Raw genomic sequence first — 20,807 nt, forward strand, 5'->3', positions numbered from 1 at the left:
CATACGCTGCAAGATCATGATCTCTGAACAGCAATCAGTTGTGTACAAGGCACGGCCTAATAAACGAGGGCCTCCACTTTAGGTTTCCCCTATTTAAGAGATACTTTAATGTGGCTCCCCTTTCCAATCCCAGAATAATCAAACTTTAACAATGCACACATTTTTGAGGCTCACCGTTCTCTGACCATTGCAAAATGCATTGAACATGAGCTTATTTTTTCTGCCAAGTGAAAAGGCTTGTTTGAGAGGAATTGCCTGTTTCATTTCTTCCACATGAACCAATAAAGGATGGAAGGCAGGTGTCGTAAATGTTTAATGGATGTCATAAATAGATATGCTAAAAGCCCATCTCACAGTTGTCCATGGTTTTCCTATTATTAGTTATAGTAAGAATGGCCAGCTTGCTTTGTATTCATATATATTGATATATAGACTCCCTACATAGAGAGAGAGAGAGAGAGAGAGAGAGAGAGAGAGAGAGAGAGAGAGAGAGAGAGAGAGAGAGAGAGAGAGAGAGAGAGAGTGCTTCCATCCAAGTAATGTGTTTGTTTAGTGAAGGTTGAAATATTTCTTTGCATGTGTAGACAAATACCGGTCAGCCACATTTTACCATGGAAGGTAACACTCACTTGTCATGGCATGCAGGCAAATGTTCTGTTCACTGTAGTAGAAGGCTTAGGCTTACTCCCATAGTCAAACAGGACAATGAGCAAAACAACAGTTTGTTCTGCATAAGAATGCACAGCACAAGTCCTGCAGTGTAATGTTTTTGTGGCTGTATTATCACCTGTTCTGGCTGGGTTATTTGTCTTTCATTGAATTGGAAGGCATGCATATTTTCCACAATTTGTACACCTTCCAGGGCTGGTGTCCGCTTTTAGAGTTCTGTTTAATATTGTGCTAACAAAAGTTTAATGCGCGAATGGTGCGTGAAAGTGAGAAAACCATGTGTGAAGGATGTGCTGCTATTTCTCGGTGGTTTGAGGAAGAGCTATTTCTGATTGGCTCCCAGACTCAGGGTATATGTGTGTTACATAACAACATTGGCAGACGCAGGGAGGAAGGACCGCGAGACTCACTCTGTGCGTCAGAAAGAGAAACCTCTTTTTGGAATTAGGCACCCTGTTAATCGACAGCTCATCCAACGCTCTCGTGAACAACCATCAATTTGACAGGGATCATCTATCATGATTATATGAGCCGGACTTCTCCATGCATATGCTCGCCTTACAGATAAATGCTAAGAACATGGTAAGGCTTGTTGAAACATATGTATCTGCTACGAAACGCCACCGGTGCATTGGTGCAGCTATGCTACAACTACAAATAGTGGAAGAATGCAGTGGGGCTGCCAGTGCAGGGAATGCAGATGCGTTGTGGTGCAAGGATAGAATCACTCAAACCATTGTATACTGTTTTGTATTTCTTGTAGAAGTGTTTTTCTCTATATAATCTGGCACATAGGTACTATGTATGTCCATGGTAAGTTAATCATTCCTCTCCCTTTATATGCTTTGACCTAAATACAAATCTTGCAGTGTGAGGACGAACCTCGGCTCTTAAGCAGTGCAATTTGACATACTGTATAGGTCATTGTGAGATGTGCAGGTCAACATTGTTTGCATGTCAGCTTTTTCTGATGTTATATTGTGAGGTTTCTAATATTATGTAAAGCTTTTAATCTATTCAGACAGGGAAAGAAACAGTACTGATCTCATGAAGATGTATAGTGAATGGATCACTGTGTCCCTCTTTTTCATGCATTTTGCCTGTATTACAGTAGAGCAGTGGTCTCAAACCGGTCCTCAAAGGGCCGCAGTGGGTGCAGGTTTTCATTCCAACTCAACAAGAGGATACCTTTTGCAAGTGTAATCAGTTAATCAGTTGATTGCAGCCAGGTGCTACTTATTTTAGAAGACACCTGATTGGTTAAAATGTCGGCACTGGATCGGTTGGAACAAAAACCAGGACCCACTGCGGCCCTCGGCGGAATCGGTTTGAGACACCTGCAGTAGAGTAATAGGAACTGCACTGTGGTGTATGGGGCAGAAGATCTTGTAGTGCAGTGATGAGAACCTGATAAGTTAAGGGGCGCATCAAGACTGACCTTTGTTCTGTATGTGCTGGCCCAATCAGGTAGAAATCTCCTATCAGTTCACGATGTATTCCTTCATTTCAATCATTTCAGTTGGAAATGTATAAATCTAATTTATCTTCCTGAATGAACAAAGATTTTTAATCTTTTTGAGCAGCCTCCATCCATGCTGTTTCCATGGCAGCGTGACACATGTTTTTGCAGTAATCCTCCTCTCTTCCTGAAGTGAAGAGCTTTGAGATATAGGCTGGAGCTATTGTTGCAGCAGCTCACAGGCCTGTGTGATTGCCGATGTAATCAACCTACTCAGTGACATCTTTGAGCAAAAACCTACACGCTCAAATCGGTGCGTTTGCAAGGCTCGCAAGAAGAATTTAGTCGGATTTGAAGTCCCGTTGCCTTAGTTTAATTAATATCATCAACTAGACTCATCAAACACTTCATGAAAGACCCAACATGTTGCCGTATGTATCCCTGGAAATGAAATGTAGCATTTTTAATGCACACTCTTGAGTGTGTTCTAACATTAAAGAAGTTCGTCATATGCTAATTTCATTCTAAATGCAAACTTTACCTAAAGTGCTAAACTATTAGTGATGTTGAGCAAACAAGTAACAGAGAATCACTTGCAATCTTTTTTGCGTGTGTTTTTTAACACAGTGCCGTGTCCATTTACAATTTTATCATTGTCAGTTCTTATCTTCCAAACCGAAACAGTTCTCTCTTTTTTTCCCAACCACAACTGGACCTTAAGTGGCTTTTTTCAGGAATGAGGTTTTTTATGTTTAAGGGTAATGACAAAATATATTGTAATTGTAGTTACAAATAGATACACGTATTCTCAGGATTTTTTTCAGGAAAAACTATTTTTTCCTAATTTGGAATAATTTTACTGAGTCACACTCAATTAACAAAAAATAGTTTAGATTTTCTCCAGGTATTGCAGTTGGTAGGAATGTTGAACACTTTAAATTGCCCCTAGATATGTACATACACAATGAAGGATCATTAACACTCACTGCACCCCGGATTTAGAGCTCTTGGCAGTACAGTGCAGGCGCTTCTATCTACCTAGAGAGCTACCGATGGTCATTGTAATGGCTTACATCCCTCCGGCTGCTAACGTTAGCACGGCACTTAGCCTCCTGCTAGCGGCTGTAAACAAACAGCAGCTTGACCACCCCAATGGAGTCTTTATTGTCGCTGGTGACTTCAACAAAGCATGTTTAAAGACTGTTCTGCCTAAGTTTATCCAGTACGTAAAGTGTCACACCAGAGGAGATAAAACTCTAGACCATGTTTATTCTAATATCAAACATGCTTATAGAGTCACACCCCTCCCTCACCTTGCTGGATCAGACCATCTCTGCCTGTCCCTTACCCCCGCATACACCCCACTCCAGAGGCTAACAAGGCCACAAATAAAGATAATAAAAACATGGCCCGAGGACGCCCTTTCTCAGCTGTAGGACTGTTTTCCCGCACCATTTGGGAACTTTTTGAACACCACAACCTCCAGGACTATACGGACACTGTACTTTCCTACATCAAAAACTGCACGGACAACGTCACTGTTAATAAACGGATACAGGTTTTTCCTAACCAAAAACCCTGGATGACCAGTGAGACACAGGCACTCATCAAATGCCGTAACACCGCCTTCAGGTCAGGGGACAAGGTACAATACAGCGCTGCCAGAGCAGAGCCGAAGAGAGGCATTAAAAAGGGCGAGGCAGCATATACAAGGAAAATTGAGGAGCACTTCACAGGAGATAACCCAAAGAAGATGTGGCAGGGAATACGACATATTACCAATTACAATGACAATAATGTGTCTGTTAATGCAGATGCCTCACTAGTAGAGGAACTGAACCGTTTCTTTGCCCGCTTTGAGACTGACAAATCAGACCCAGTCTCAACACATCCACCACCACCCTGCAGCAGTACACTGGAGCTTCAGGAACATGAAGTGAGACAGGTACTGCAGACTCTGAACACCAGGAAGGCTGCTGGTCCTGACGGAGTACCTGGGAAGGTGCTCAAAGCCTGTGCTGACCAGCTGACTGGTGTTTTCACAAAGATCTTCAATTGTTCCCTGCAACAATCCATCATCCCATCCTGCCTGAAATCTGCCACCATTATCCCTGTCCCTAAAAAGCCAACCATTGACAGCCTGAATGATTATAAGCCTGTTGCACTCACGCCTGTGATCATGAAGTGCTTTGAAAAGTTGGTCGCCCGCCATATCAGGGATACAATCCCTCCCTCAGTTGACCCTCACCAGTTTGCCTAAAGAGCAAATAGGTCCACTGAGGACACCATCGCCATAGCTCTACACACAGCACTGAGCCACCTGGAGCACCATGGGAACTACGTGAGGATGCTTTTCATTGACTATAGCTCAGCCTTCAACACTATAATACCGGACATTCTGGCTGACAAACTCTCCCACCTTGGACTATCCTCTTCCATCTGCTTACAGATTAAGAAATTCTTAACCAACCATCCACAAACTGTTAGACTTGGTCCCCACCTCTCTTCCTCCATTACACTGAGCACTGGCTCCCCTCAAGGCTGTGTACTGAGTCCTCTTCTGTACTCCCTGTACACATACGACTGTACACCAACCCACCAGTCTAACTCCATCATCAAATTTGCCGATGACACCACTATGGTCGGACTCATCTCAGGGGATGAGTCTGCTTACAGAGATGAGGTCGACAAACTGTCTTCGTGGTGTTTGTTGAACAATCTCACACTAAACACCATGAAAACTAAAGAAATAATCCTGGACTTTTGCAAACGCAGCACAGATCTGGCCCCACTCCTCATAAATGGAGTATGCGTAGTCCAGTCCTTCAAATTCCTGGGGGTCCACGTCACGGACAAGCTCTCCTGTTCTACCAACTCCACGGCAGTGGTGAAGAAGGCCCAGAAACGACTCCATTTCCTGAGGGTACTCAGGAGGAACAACTTGGATACTAAGCTTCTGGTAACCTTCTATAGAGCCACTGTGGAGAGCATCCTGGCATACTGCATTACAGTGTGGTAAGCTGGAAGCACGGCAGCAGACAGAAAGGCCATGCAGAGAGTGATCAACACTCCCCAGAAGATCATTGGCTGCTCTCTGCCCTCACTGGATGACATTGCCAGCCCTCGCTACCTCAGCAGAGCCAGGAACATTGTCAGGGACCAATACCACCCTGGTCACAACCTGCTCCAGCTGCTGCCGTCTGGCAGACGCTACAGGTCTCACAAAGCACGGACAAATAGATTTAAGGACAGTTTCTTTCCCACAGCCATCAGGACTCTGAACTTGCGTTAGCACGACACCCAATCCCTTCTGTGCAATAACTTTGGGTTATGCAATAACAATGTGCAATATCTTAGATTGTGCAATATTTTAGAATTTACCTAGCCGGGATGTGACTTTTTATACTTTTATATTACTATTTATGGTTTATTAATGGGAAAACGCACTTTGTGGAGTAGCACCACCAATTTCGTTATACGCAGCTGTGTATGATGACAATAAAGGCTTTTGATTTGATTTGATTTGATTGATATGACTATGAGCATGAATGATTGCCCTGCGATTGGCTGTCCACCAATTCAGGGCGTACCCTGCTTGGTGCTCATAGTTCACTTGAATAGGCATGCCCCTCGAACCTTATGAGGATCAGCGGTACAGAAAATGAATGAATGCTAAAAAAGTTAATTTTCCATGTTTACTGTGTCTGTGACTCTTGTGAGGATGAGCGGTTTAGAAGATAAATTAATGAATGTTTAATGTAGTTTAGACCATTAAAACATCTTAACCAAAGCCAAAGCACCACTTGAATAGTTTGGATAGAAGTGTCTGTGCTGCCCAAACGTTATGACATTATAATAGTTTGGCAAGAACATACTGATGAAAAGAGCAGGAATGGAAGAGAAAAATGTGTCAAACAAAATTATGGAGCTTTGCCAAAGATGCAATGATGCACACCGTGGACAATGTTAGTAAAATTGGCAATGTGTTATGATGGGTGGCATTACTGTGCAGTATATAGATGATTCCTAATCTCCATCCCCTTTACAGGCAATGTTGCTTTTCCATCCTTTTAATGAAAAAAAAACTTTTGGCTGCTAGCATCCCCGAAAGAATGACAATAAGCTCACAGGCCATGATCCCTCTATTGACCTTTGCATGTCTGAAAAATGTGTTGTGTCATATAGCCCTTTTGTGTTAATGAACTTTGTTGTATTGTGCTGTGTTTTGTGTTAGCAACTGTTCAATGTTACAAGCAGGCTTGATGGTTTGTTTTTGCACCCATTAGTGGTTTCAACAAACTGCAGACATACTGCAGTCTGCTCTCTGTCACATATAAAGTGTATTTGTTATGAATTATTTTTATTTAATTGAAACTCTATATGACTCAAACCTGTAGTATACCAAAGTTATGAATATAAAAAAACTCTAACCACATAAGTGGGCAATAATTTGTGATGATATGCAGATGGATGGATCTGATAAAGCAGATCCTACTTTATTTTCTTCCTTAAAAGTTGTGTTTGTGGTGTCAACACAGTTGGAGCCTATTTTTTATGAGTTTAACAATGAGATATATTCTTTTTCTTCTTTTTTTCAGTTGATTAGTGGAGGGTCAATCGTCAACGCTGAGGCGGTATGGGACCATGTGACCATGGCGGACCGGGAATTGGCGTTTAAAGCCGGTGACGTCATAAAGGTGCTGGATGCCTCCAACAAGGACTGGTGGTGGGGCCAGATTGATGAGGAGGAGGGATGGTTCCCTGCCAGCTTCGTGCGGGTGAGTCTGATGCAACTGCACCTGGCCAATAGAGTCACAACATACACACACACACACGCAAAATTGGAGGGGCATTAACATATGCAAACAAACATTGATATCTTATCCCTTTACAAACATCTACAACGTTGAACAATCCTTTATCTGAATAATAGATATTACTCTCCTCAAAGTAAATGCTGTGGGATTTCCTTTTGTGTGGCATCACATTGATCTTTTCTCACTTAAATGCACTCAACACATAATGGTTTTATGTTCCTTTTACGTAACTATCCCAATGTGAACAGAACTAACTCAACAATGTTTGAGCATAATGTTCAAATTGAAACTATTGTTATAACCCAGAGTGCTCACTGATGGAAGATCTAGAATCCTTGTAGGTGGAGGCTCTCAGCGTAATACATCCCCTTCTTCCCAAGGCACCCCTCATTGCCATTCCCACCTGTCCACCTTTCCATTGTCACTCTTAAGAGGGCAGGACTGTCTACCAAAAAGTATCTTTCTGTTGTGTCATTCTTTCTCTCTAAGGTGGAACCCCACCCTCCTCAGCCCCAAACAAAACAGGTTTTCTATATCAACCCTATAGCAACTCCACGGTTCCAAAACACTACGTCAAAGGTGCGTTTTTTCCAGCATCATCCACCCATCCAGCCTGCCCCACCTCCACGCAACGCACCTCATTACTCGACATTAACCTCATCCAATCACCCTTGTCAGGTGTCATAGATGGGTAGTAATGATGAGTCAAAAGTAAAGATCTTCATGTTCTTCCTCAAGACTTTGACCTAAAATGTTTAAAATATTAGGCAGTTTGAGTGACAACTTCTATTAAGGTTGAAGACAACTTAATATGAATACCTGTTTTCATTTTGTCTGTAGTTCATTTACTGTTGACTCTGACAAATTTTCAGTTTTAAGGCTGCGCTACTAGTTCTCGTCACTGCAGTCAGTGCTCTCCCACCAGTCACTCTGCTTGTCTGTGGTGCTGCTTTTCTCATCATGTGTTTGGCATTTTACCTGTCGGTTCTTCAATGTTATACTGGTAATAGTGTGTGCCGCCAGGTGTTGACTCCTGGGCATTTAAAATTGCGCTCGCCGTATGCTTTTTAGTGAATGTTTAGCATGTGAAGCTGCAAATGTGAATGTTTAGGAGCAGATGTGTGCAAAGTTCTTCAGTGGGTATAGAATGGAAACCACCACTCTTAAATAAATCACATGATATAAAAGCTGCCACCTAAGGCCAATAACAACTGTTTTTCAACTTTTGTTGCGCAAGTTTACACGTCATCCAAATTCAAAGTTACATAAAGATTATAATTGTGATGGTAAGGCTCCATTAGGAGTATTGTCCAATGAATGACAGCCCATCAAAATCCCCTTTTCTTCCTTGGGTGGGTCGCAGGGAGCTGTTTATTGTGTCACGTTGTTGGTAATGTCTATAGGGAGCTGCTGTTGCTTATTCTTCATGATGAGAGAGGGTTCTTTTTATTACAACTCTATCATATTGTCAACAGCAGAGGTGGGTGGTTACGCATAACATTTACTTGAGTAACTTTTTGAGAAAAAATATTTATAATTGTAGTTTTAACACGCTATTCTTTTTTTTAATTTTTACTTGCGGAGCTTTGTAAAGCAGAAACACTACTTTTACTTTACTGCTTTGTGCTTCAATCGAGTGTTCCCTTTTTATTTTACAAATTAGTTTTTACTTTATTTTTTGCCTGAAATACCCACATTGGCTCCACCAGTTTCACCAATGACATGTATGGCATATAATCACATGACCACACTCAAGTTTGCAGTTGGAAGTTCTATGATCATGCCAATTTATTCAGTCACATGTCATCTTAAATGCACCCTTAAAACATTTTCTATTTCACATAGGACGCTACCATCAAAAGCGCAGATTTTAAACTTTGTCCTACTTTTTATTCAACACCGGAAAACCGGGGATATGATCATTTTAATTTCTTGGTTTGGAAATATGTTTTCTCGACTAAAGGACACTCACGCAATTGGAATAGATGGTGTTTCATCTGTAGATTTTTCTAGTTGGAATTTGATGCTAATTTGATGACACATGATGATTATAACAGTTCATATAGATAGCGTAATGCTCAAAAATAAATATACTATTGTTTAAAAAGAAAATCAGACAGTGTAAACATTTACTAAATACTTTTTAACTTTTACTTGAGTCCATTTTTTAATGACTACTTTTACTTTTAATTGAGTGATATTGTTTTGAAGTAATGAAACTCTTGTGCAACATTTTTGGCTTCTCTACCCACCTCTGTTTTCAAGATTTACTGGATGCCCTCATAGTACTCTCATTCATACCTTATAGGCGGAATACTGTAATGCAACTTGCTCATTTTAGTGCATACTCTGAATGTTTAACTTCTCATCATTTGTCATTACTTTCTTCTGGCTCTTCTGCTGTTCCCCGGAGGCATTAGTAGGAGCAAGGCCTTTTGGTTGCGATCGTTAAGGAAAGAGCAAGTACAACACTTAGGCAGAATGTCACAAAGAAAAGACGATATTTTATACATGCAATTTTTTCTCTCTTAGAAATTTGTTGTGTCAGTTATTATTGTTAAATATTTGGTATATAATGAATGCAGTATAACAGCATTCAAATATTTTTACAACGGTTTGAGTTTAAAAAAAAAAATCAATCGTTGCGCAAAGCCCCAAGTAGGTCAAGATTTTACCACATAGTTAGGCCGAACCACAGTATACAGTAGATATAACAGTGGTGTGGTCACCTCTTGTCTATATCCTCTGTATATGTATGCGTAAGTGAAAGGGATTAAGTGCGTTCAGTACCTTTTAAAAATGCTATGGTGTGTGTTTGTGACTGATGTGTGAGCTTTAATGGTCTCTGTGCCTTTAGATTTTTTAATGAAGGTTGCCTACTTTGATTTGTTTGGAATTACATTTTTTATCAACGGATTAATGCATAATATACTAAGTCCTCACATGTACGTGCGTGTGAATGTATTTGTTTTTAGTTGTGGGTCAATCAAGAGGATGGAGGAGGGGAACCTGCCGAAGGCACCAGCGACGTTCAAAATGGGCACCTGGACCCAGCCAACGACTGTTTATGTCTCGGCTCGCCTCTCCAGAACCGTGACCAGATGAGAGCTAATGTCATTAATGAGATCATGAGCACAGAAAGACATTACATCAAGCACCTCAAGGACATCTGTGAGGTATAAAATGAATACAGACTATTGATTCTTTATTATATATCATGATTCGCTGTTAGCCAGCATCAATTAGAAAATCCTGATTGAATAAAATGCCCTCCCTTAAGTAAACATTTTGAAGATATTTTTTTTGTCTGCCCAGTTTGAAAAATCTGTCTGTACTGCTCGTTATCTACTTCTGCCACATTTGTGAAAGATGGGCGACTGCCAACCCAATTTGGCTAATTTCCCAATCTTTTTTTTACCCAGAATGAAAGTCTAATCAAACACAAATTTAAAAGTTGGACAACGAAGCAAATCAGTACTGTTAGAAGTGATTGCAGATGTCTTATCAACATGTTAAATTTTATGTAATGGTAATTAAAATCTAAACGTATTCATTTCAAAACAGCTGAATTATTCAATTAGAGACAACCCAACCATAAAACCTTCGATAGCATTATTGAACTTTAACCTTTTCCTTTGCAGGGTTATCTGCGCCAGTGCAGGAAGCGTGTGGACATGTTCAATGATGATCAACTGAAGGTCATCTTTGGAAACATTGAGGACATCTACCGCTTCCAAATGGGATTTGTTAGAGACTTGGAAAAACAGTACAACACGGAGGAGCCCCACCTTTCTGAAATTGGACCATGTTTTTTAGAACATGTGAGTTCAGTGTGCTGGATAGCTGGATTGAATGCCTGAATGAAGACAGATGAGAGAAGTAGAAGAAGCCATTGTGGTAGACTATAAAGTAACAAAACAAAATCAAAAACAGAATTATTTTCACATTTTGGATTTTAAAAAAAAGTCAACCACAGATAAAAATTCCATTACTCCAACACATCACAAACGAGACCTCTGAGGTGGAGAGCATGTTTACACATGTTCTTACAAAAACTAAGGCTGGCTAAAAACTCTATTTATACAGTGGTGTGAAGGGACTGGATGTGGAAGCATTGTTAAAAAATTATATATATTTTTTTAAAGTCTTGATTCGGAAAATACTGCATTCTACCTGGGTACGTCACTTTTATCAAAAAACACTATTTGACATGTTCAAAATTAAAAAATCTGACCTCTTTCAGACTGTATTATTGGGGGAAACCTACTCTAACGCAACACAGTCGTAAAGAAAATCTTTTATATAATAATCTTTTTAAAAGTGATTTCTGGCATAGGATAATCTTTTTATAAGTGATTTCAGGCATCTGACAACGCTGGTCACAAAGAACCAAAATTGGGACAAATATAACCTTGTCCTTTTGGATACCTAGCTTTATTGGAGAAGCTGAAAGGAAACGAATGAATTATATTGAATTGCATGGTTAAGCTTGGAAGATCCTCCTTTTTCATTCAATTTTTAATTTGCTATTACTACTCTTCTATTTTTCAGCAAGATGGCTTCTGGATCTATTCAGAGTACTGTAATAACCACTTGGATGCCTGCATGGAACTGAGCAAGTTGATGAGGGATGGCAGGTACCAGCACTTCTTTGAGGCCTGTCGACTCCTCCAGCAAATGATTGACATTGCCATAGACGGCTTCTTGCTCACGCCTGTCCAGAAGATCTGCAAATATCCCCTCCAGTTGGCAGAGCTTCTCAAATACACTGCACAAGAGCACAGGTATGGAACATTGCACATTGAGTATAAAAACATTGCATCAGTAGTACCGTATTTTTTGGACGCAGCTACCAAATAATACACAATAAAAAGGAAATATATATATATATATATATATATATATATATATATATATATATATGTGTGTGTGTGTATATATATAAGTTGCATTTTTGGGAGGGCAATTCTTTATTTTGTCAGAAACCAACAACAAATAAAGGTAAATTAACAGTAATAAACTGGAGAACAACAGGCTAAATAGTCACCTGTTAACATGACAGTTTATCAGACAACTATAGCATTAAAATAAACAACATAACAGTTTGTCGGTGTTTAGAGAGAAAAAAAATATATGTTGAACTTGAGTTTTAGTTGCAGGCCAAACCAAACTATGAAAAAAAAGTGTGATTTATAGTCCGGAAAATACGGTAATTATTCTAGGATGAATACCCCTTGTGCTCCATTGCATATCAAAAATTTGGATGGACTCAGGGATGATGCTTCAGTTGTTCTTTTCTAAACTAACTGAAAGAAATCCAGATGTGCATGCATGCGTGAAAGCAAAGCGTAAAAGATGTAGCATAACTAAGCCAGCTGCAGGTCATTTACAAACCAGTCAGATAGGGACAGCTGCCAGCTCTGCCAACGATGCTTGCCAATTCACAGTGTTTGACTGTTTGCAGTGTTTGACTGGTGAGATTCTGCCAGCTACAGGCCATCCTTTCTTATGTCAAACTCAAACAATACATTGAAAGCCTTTGCAATCAGAAGTAGCGAGGAAAAACACTCTACACCGTTACATATGATGTAATCATACAGTATTTTAGAAGGCAAAGTGGCAAATTGGAATTTAATAGTATTCAGATGATATTCCAGTAGTCCTACCTTTGTTTCTTTTACCCCAGTAAACGGCCTATGTCTAATGAGGTAGATTGTGTCTTTTAATACTGACTGCAACATCACCAGATTTTTTTTTTAAAGAGTGGCCACATTTCACCTTAACTCGACCGTTCAATTCCCCAAGAGTCATTATGTGTTGCGCCGTTTCTGCAGCGACTATCGATACGTGGCAGCAGCCCTGGCAGTAATGCGAAACGTCACCCAGCAGATCAATGAGAGGAAGAGGAGACTGGAAAACATTGACAAAATTGCCCAGTGGCAAGCGTCCGTTTTGGACTGGGAGGTAGGTACGTGTGCGTGTGTACATGAATTTGGTTGAGTACAAATATCTTCTCATTGGATTATGAAAGAAAACGCCTAGGGTTTTTGAATGATGCAATAGATAAAACACTGACCTGATTAACCCTGAGTTTTTAGAGGTGATGCTTCTCTTCTTTAGCAAAGATTTAAAGCAATCAATTTTAACAAAAAAATCCTACTGAAATCTATCTGAATTTACTATTCTCACTTAATGTTTTTAGGAATTACAGACATTAATAATAGCAACAATTGGGTTCACTGTTTCCCGAACAATGAGGAAAGAAAGAAAGTTTTTGAAGGATCCTCAGAAATTTTGAGCATTGTAGAACACTGTACCAAGTAATTTGAACATTTGAAGTTATTGTTATTCCACTATTTAGCACTTTCCAGTGGGGTTCTACACATCTAACTGGAAGGGATTTTTAACTTTTACTTTGTATATTCTTTATGATGTGGCTGTGAAGTACATTATGGGTTCTGATTCAAAATAGATAAGGAAAAAAACATTCTCTTTAAATTGAAGTCTTTCATTTATTGATTTTCATATTTGTTTGAATGTCTCGAGGGGGATGATATCCTGGACAGAAGCTCTGAGCTCATCTACACTGGGGAGCTGTCTTGGATCTATCAGCCATATGGGCGCAGCCAGCAGCGTGTCTTCTTCCTCTTTGATCACCAGCTGGTTCTCTGTAAAAAGGTAGAATATCTTTATCTTTGTTCACTTTCTTTTTTGATTCCTGTTTGCTTGAGAAGCCACTAATAGGGCGAATTACAAACCCAGACCGCTCCTTGAAAGTTGTGCATCCCATGATGATGATGGAAATACTCGAAGGCGCTGCGACTCGTGCACAAGCCCTCCGTTAGGTTCAAACACTCGCTTCATTTCTTAAAACGTAGCCGCAGTAGTTTGGGCTTCCATGTACCCAGGCTCTGCTCGCCTGTCAGACGCATATTCACGCTTGGATACACTTGACTATATATGCACACAAGGACACAGGCCCAAATTCAGCAAGACATTTGCGCACACAGTCTCACCAATAACAATAAAGGCTTTTGATTTGATTTGACCAAGGCAAAGAAAGTACGTCCTCACAAACATCCAAAGGTGAACTGAAAACAATTATCTCACCATTTAGACACAGACCACAAGTCAATATATACTTAATGTATGGCTTACCTGCTGTTGGTGATCAATAATCAATAATTTCTACACCTCTTCTATCCTTTAGCACAACTGATCATTTCTGGCACCCCAAATCAATTCCATTCGTGCAGATCTTTTTATTTTTTTGCACTGCCACAGAAAGAAGCTCAAACATACGCTGAATTATACATTTTAGTCCACCCATACTTCCTTCTCTTGCATTCTCGATCCAGCGAGAGGCCTCTGGGGTGTTAACCCTCCATCTTTTCCTCTCTTATTGTTCTTATTACCACTATACATGGATGCGGGTTTATCTTTGCTTATTAAAGGTTCTTTCTCTCTTTTAGCCACAGTGACCTAATCATGTGATTATGTTATTTGGGCCTATGGCACTAATGTTATTATCTGGCAGTTACACTTATGTGGATTGTACACAAGTAAATAAATTACTTTGGTTAAGGTTATTTGTGCCGGATGCAATGGACTGTTGGCATGGTCAGATTTTGCTATGGGCCTTTTCGGAAATTGTGAATGTGTGTGTTATCTAATGGTCTGTTATCGATTAAAAACAACAATCTGCAGATGTACACTATGTACCCATTGTGTTGTAGCCTTGTGTCAATACAGCTTAACTTATTTAGAAATATTGAAATGAAATTAGGGTGAGGTGAGTCTGACCATGTATAAAGGCAGCTCTTTTACAGCCTTTGTACAAAAATTTGGCGCCTGTATATGATGACAATGTTGTAACTGCATAGCATTTTCTAGCATTCCTTAAAAGTCTGCTACATTCTTTTTTGTGTGTTTTTAATTTTAAGGAACACTTGTACCTCCTGTGCTACTATATTTTGAGTATGGTCTTCATGGTGGTAGTTGGAGACCTAAATATTTTCTGGGTAGTACTTAGTGTAAAAGTTTTGACACCCCCTGCCAATGTTCCCTCTAATTTTTCGTTGGTCTGAGTAGAAAGTCAACCTCCCTGAGCGCACTGAGTACCAGTGTGAGCGACATCATCGGTACTCGGATGATTCGCCTAAAGACGTTTCGGCGACGGACGTTTGACAGACGGGCAGGTCGCCGAATGAACGTTCGGCGGAACGTCCATTCGGCGACCTGTCCATTTTTCATGTAAAACATGCTGTAAAACACGAAAAACATAAGTGGACAGAGCTACTGCCACTTGCTGCCGCTTAAACGGCGCCATCATGGGGAAAGGGGTAAAATGCGCGCCATATGATTGCTGCTGCGCAGCGAAGACGAGAGTAGTGCGCAATTGCGCACGCGCGCAGCTTAGAGGGAACACTGCCCCCTGCCATGAATCATAAATGTTACCACTATATTCCCTTTTTTGTCTGCTTCAAAAATATCCACATTCACACAAATTAAGTGATAAGCGAACTTGTGTTTATGGTATCTAGAATCTGTCTAAAAAAAGTTGATTGTGGTAGGTACCTTGTCTTTTGGCTTCAAAAAGTTGAAACATATTTAAATAACCGTACTGCTTTGTATGGGCTTTGATACAATACACTTAAATATGCCACTGTTAAGGGTACTGTTGATACGCTTATTTTTGGCATCCCTCAATGTGAAAAAGGAGACGGGAATGGAAAGTGTTACATAAGACAAGCTGCCTGATATCAATACAAGGTGGCTTGTTAACATGCCAGAAAAAATTAAACACACAAACATACACAAACACACCATACACCAGTACTTGCACATTTATATGCAACGTGTCTTTGTGTCTATTTCAATAGGATCTGATACGACGAGACATTCTTTACTATAAGGGTCGCATCGACATGGATCGCTACGAGGTGCGGGATGCCATTGATGGTAGAGACGATGACTTCAATGTTAGTGTGAAGAACGCCTTCAAATTGTGCAACAAAGACAGTGACGAGATCCACATCTTCCTGGCCAAGAAGCCGGAGGAGAAGATTCGCTGGCTCAGGGCTTTCCATGAAGAGAGGAAAATGGTGCAGGAGGATGAGAAAATAGGTTAGTCACATTTTTCGAAGGCATTTGCTTCATTCACAGTGGGAAGAGCCACGTCAGTCATTTATCATATGTATTAAAGGGTTTTTTTTTGAGACTATTTCTCATGTAGCGTACAGTACAATACAGGCCATGTTCAAGTGTGGGATGCATTTGACACCTTTGCGAAATGATTCATTCAATATAATATAGTATACATATAATAATATATATCTAGGTGGTCCGATAGTAGAGTGGCTAACATGTGCACCTCACAGTTCTGAGATCGAGGGTTCAATCCCGGTTCCAAGGATTTTTCCAGGTCCTCCGGTTTCCTCCTAATATATATTTTTTTCTCAATTCCAATCCTCTCTTTAAAAAAATGAAAGTAGAATGTTTTCAAATTGGCCTTCACATCCTTTGAATTTTCTGAAAGCGTTTTTTTTTTACTTTTCTGAACTACTTTTCAGTGTTGCCACCTAATATTCAGAACCTACTTTGGTTTGTGCTGTTTAGGTTTTGAGATCTCAGAGTATCAGAAGCGGCAAGCAGCCATGACAGTGAGAAAAGTGACCAAACAGAAAGGTGAGGCAACAAGAAGATATCAGGTGATTTCCATTTTCTTTTCACCGCTGATGTGCTCTGTCTTCTCATCGTTGTTTACTGTTCTTTCAACCTGCTTTCATATTTCCTTTCTTTAATTTGTCTTTAACACAAAACATGCATTTTAGGATGGGTGTACTAGCAAATTGGAAAACAACAGTAGATGGAATGCTTTCAGTCTTTAATTACAGTTAATTGTGTGTCTGCTCACATTACGATGACTCGCCACATGTACTAAAAGCAGCTTTTAAACATCAATGAAAAGACAGAGGGACTGTTCGCATGAAGTATTGAGTTTTAAAGATGGCACCCGTTTTATGGGACATGGATCCTAGATATTTCTATTCAACAAATGTTTGAGAAAGGTTTATCAACGTGTAGTAATGTATTTTTTTTTACTCAGTCAAGTCAAATGTGGGTTGGTTTTGACTTGATTTTAATATCCAAAGATTCACCGTGTACTTTATGGCTGGATCTAGTTTAGATTGGATACTGTGTAGGATTAACACCGGATTTTGCCGGACCGGATTTTTCAGATTAATCTAAGCTAAAGGAAATATCAATGAACGAGTTTATCTTCATAGATAATAAGATTTAAAATGATTATAAGATACATAAGTGCATCAGTGTATTGCATTTGTTTTTTGTCTTTAAACATTATAAAGATTGTTCTATTTATTAATGTACTCATTATCTGTTTATTGTTTAATTTATGAGTAGTTCTACTATTCTTAAGACATCAAAGATATTTCCTCTCTTTTTAATTTTGTTCTCTTTGAAACAATTAAATGTCTATTAGTGGCAGTTTTCCACTTGGAATTGTGTAACTCAACTCAGTAAGTTGTCAGTCAAAGCCAACCACGTAATAATTAAGTGAAGAAAAAATACATGTTTTCTAGATGCTAGAACCAATTCACCAAACACTGGGTCCACATGTCACAATTCCTGGTGTCATTCTTTGCATTCTAGCCATTTTAGTCTTGGTCTCTGTGTTTTGTTTCTTTTTGTTTGTTTTTTCACCGTAGTTGATGTTCTCGCTGTCCATTTGCACGTTAGCTTAATCAAATCATCCATCAATGAATGAATTAACCAATGAACACTTCTGAATGTTCTCTCTGGCGTCAACTCTCCTAGATGTCGGTCACAAGTAAATGTTGTGTATGTGCTGAATGTGTACAAGGCTGGCACAAGGTGAAGTACTCTCTTGAATTTCAGATTCATTTATAGATTTCATCTTGAGAAAGAGAGCCATGTTGTATGGGCATGGTTTGAAAATGATAAAGGTATATGCAAAACAGTTCTCTTTAGAACTAGCACAATAAGATGCCATGGCAACTGCTAAAACAGCATTGGGAAGTGTTGTCATTACCGTTGGCACTGGAGCATGCAGTCACTGTCCAATGTGCTGATAAGCATTATCACTTGCAGTATCTCAGAGAAACAGCATCTTCTAAAACTCAACTGCTGCTGAAACCGTGTTTGACAAAACACCTGTAACAAAGCACAATGTTTGCCATCCTTTTGTATGTATTTCTGAGATGCCATGGCAACTTTGGAATCTTTCACCTCCAGATCTTTACTAGTTTGGAACTACTCCAGCATACCTGTAATGCTTCTAGACTAGCTAAATGACATACTACATGGTAGAATTTAGTGAAGTGCATATTATTGGCAGCTTTCTCCAAGGCTTTATTTTCACCACCACCACTTTTTGTGTTCCTCAAGTGTTGAGGGTGCTATTCAAACAAATGTGCTGTCAACAAACAGGGCACAGAAATGTCTGTTGTCCAAAAGCTCGGTTGCCCGCATAGTATAGGATGTGACGTTTTGGGCCTCTTGTTTGTATGGAACAGACTTTGCTTGAATAGCATCATTAGTCTAACTTGTGTCATCATTAATGCTGAAACCCACTACCCATCCTCTTCAACAATCATCACAATCATATTTCTGCTTTTACATGCAGGAATGTAACTAATGGAATCTCATTTTTATGCGTGCGCTCGTGTGCCGTGGCCGCATGAATCGATGTTGTGTTGCCGAGTGGCTCAGTGACAATACTGACAATTGTTTTCTCTTTGCTTTGTGCCTATGCTGCCTCCTTGTCCCCTTGACCCCAACCCCCCCCCCCCCCCCCCCTACCCCTTTCTTGCTTTTCTGCACTCGCTGCTCCTCCAGGTGTAAACAGGTGCACGCCCCCCTCGTACCCACCCCCCCAGGAACCCCTCAGCGCGGGGCAGTATGAGGTAACAGAGGACATGGCACAAGGAGAGGTTTTTGAATTCAGTCAATCCAAAAGAGGCCAGGCTCCTTTCTGGCAGAATTTTAGTAGATTAGCTCCATTTAAGAAATAGAGACCCTTCTAAAGGACCAGCTATTTTTTTCTTAGAAGCACTATACACTGTATGATCTTGTCCCACAATGAAGAAAATACAAGAACACACTGACTTGAGACTTTCAAAATTAAGGACCAATGTCATTATTGGGTGTGGCTGAAAGCAGCAAGAGGACTGAGGACGTACACAGACTGGAGAGGGGAAGAATAAAAGCTACCAATTCATACATGTTGAAAACCTTAGTTCTCATGCTTCTACAGCAGAGTCAACCGTCACTTGCGCTCTCACTTGAATACTGCAACTTACCTGTAACATCACACCATCTGAATGTCCTGGAATTCTTAGAGATTGTCGTCATTTTCCTCTTTAAAATCCATTGTGTGAAGACACGCCGGGCAGCGCCGGGTCGTCGTTTGAATGTGTCCAAGATCTTGCTGTGCTGCATGTGAGGTTGCGTGTTGCATTCTTGTGAATGTGTGGCCAAATAACGACGGGTCTACGGTGCTCGCCAAGGTTCAACTTGCTTGGGCGTCAACACTAATTACAGAGCCCTTTTTCCCAACTCACGTCCGTATTTGGATTTCCCCTCTTTTCGTTCTTTAGTAGCCCCCTCGTCACGATGTCGCCCTCTCTCTGTCACCCTCTCATCTTATCTCTTATCTCTTTGCTCACCTGCTTAGCCCACATGAGTCAAAGGAAGCGTTTCTATCCTTTAGAAACCCGCCACAGGTTATGATATGACAGCTGCAGTAACAAATCAATAGCAGGAATGTCAAAGGTATAGTGTATAAACATTATTTCACCAAGCAGATTTGACAGGGTATTCATAATCCATCAAACATAAGGTCGAAAGCTGTGGCTTGTGGAGAGCTTGCCGCTCAGATGAACCTGCTGGGAGCAGGAGATAGGCAGGCTACGTTGCGCCTGCCTGGTGCCAGAGCCCCTCCCCACTTTCCCCAGAGACCATCCCTGTAGCACTGTGCTGGCAGCTCACGGACTGTTTGGAAAGAGCACGTCCCACCTCTTGAAATTTACCGAGAGGTAGCAAGAAGGTTGATCTCTAAAATGGTTTCAATTTTGTTTTTTGTTGTTGTTGTCATCATTGTGTTTTTAACTTAACGTGTATTGCTCACACTGGAAAACAGCACGACACGGCTGAGTACTTTTTGGTGGACGATGGATGTGCATGGATGGCTGTAGTAAAATAAGGTAGACCCCTCACCATCGCAAGGTCAAAACAAAGAAGAAAAGATTTTAGTAGAGAAGGAGCGAGATGAGTATGGATGGATGAATGCATTTTTTTGATTGGGGTTTAAGCGTCATTCTGCACAGACTTCAAATCTTGAGATCACCTCACCCCTTCCCCAACCATCTCATGTCGTTTATTCCGACCTGATCCATGTTCTGGCACATCAAATTTCCCAAAGGCTCTGGCCTGGTCAAATTTTACAATCCACAATCAACAAGATGCTTGTAGGATTGCAAATCTTCACGAGAAGACTTGTTCGTCGCCACCGTCGGAATGTAAGCAAAACAGCAGTCTAAGGTGTGTGAGCATATTTTGACCTTGTTTTAATGGACACAAAAATTCGATTTGCGATCAGTGTGCCATGACATTTAATGTATTACTCAATATGAAAGAGTTTCTCAGTATTTTCTTCTACGTAATTTCTTTGCCTTCAAATAGGCATTATGACTTCCAAGGATAAGACCTTGCAATTCATTTGCATGTTGAACAATCTTTGTTTTGTTTTAGTCAGGAAAGTTGGGACATGGATGAGCGCTGTCTCTTCCAGTCGGACTGTTCTGGAAGATAATTCCCTT

At 40.3% G+C, this 20,807-nt stretch overlaps 1 protein-coding gene across 10 annotated transcripts in view; it reads left to right on the plus strand.

Moving 5' to 3' along the window:
• The window catches only part of LOC144082182 (rho guanine nucleotide exchange factor 9), a 35,192-nt gene extending 15,712 nt beyond the window's left edge, over positions 1 to 19,480 (plus strand). For 6 of the 10 annotated variants that reach the window (XM_077609111.1, XM_077609113.1, XM_077609114.1 and 3 more), the window contains 10 exons: positions 6,727 to 6,906; positions 7,435 to 7,524; positions 9,921 to 10,121; positions 10,587 to 10,766; positions 11,497 to 11,729; positions 12,780 to 12,909; positions 13,492 to 13,623; positions 15,828 to 16,071; positions 16,564 to 16,632; positions 18,826 to 19,480. In XM_077609111.1, the coding sequence (XP_077465237.1) occupies positions 6,727 to 6,906; positions 7,435 to 7,524; positions 9,921 to 10,121; positions 10,587 to 10,766; positions 11,497 to 11,729; positions 12,780 to 12,909; positions 13,492 to 13,623; positions 15,828 to 16,071; positions 16,564 to 16,632; positions 18,826 to 19,001 (1,635 nt within the window). In that variant the 3' untranslated portion in view covers positions 19,002 to 19,480. Of the gene's footprint in view, positions 1 to 1,050; positions 1,252 to 2,422; positions 2,442 to 6,726; positions 6,907 to 7,434; positions 7,525 to 9,920; positions 10,122 to 10,586; positions 10,767 to 11,496; positions 11,730 to 12,779; positions 12,910 to 13,491; positions 13,624 to 15,827; positions 16,072 to 16,563; positions 16,633 to 18,825 lie in introns of those variants that run through there. The other 4 variants (XM_077609112.1, XM_077609121.1, XM_077609117.1 and 1 more) reach the window with 3 other exon arrangements.
• Positions 19,481 to 20,807: the final 1,327 nt, after the last annotated feature.

This window comes from Stigmatopora argus, chromosome 9 (genome assembly GCF_051989625.1).
Source record: "Stigmatopora argus isolate UIUO_Sarg chromosome 9, RoL_Sarg_1.0, whole genome shotgun sequence".
NCBI classification, from domain to species: Eukaryota; Metazoa; Chordata; class Actinopteri; order Syngnathiformes; family Syngnathidae; genus Stigmatopora; species Stigmatopora argus.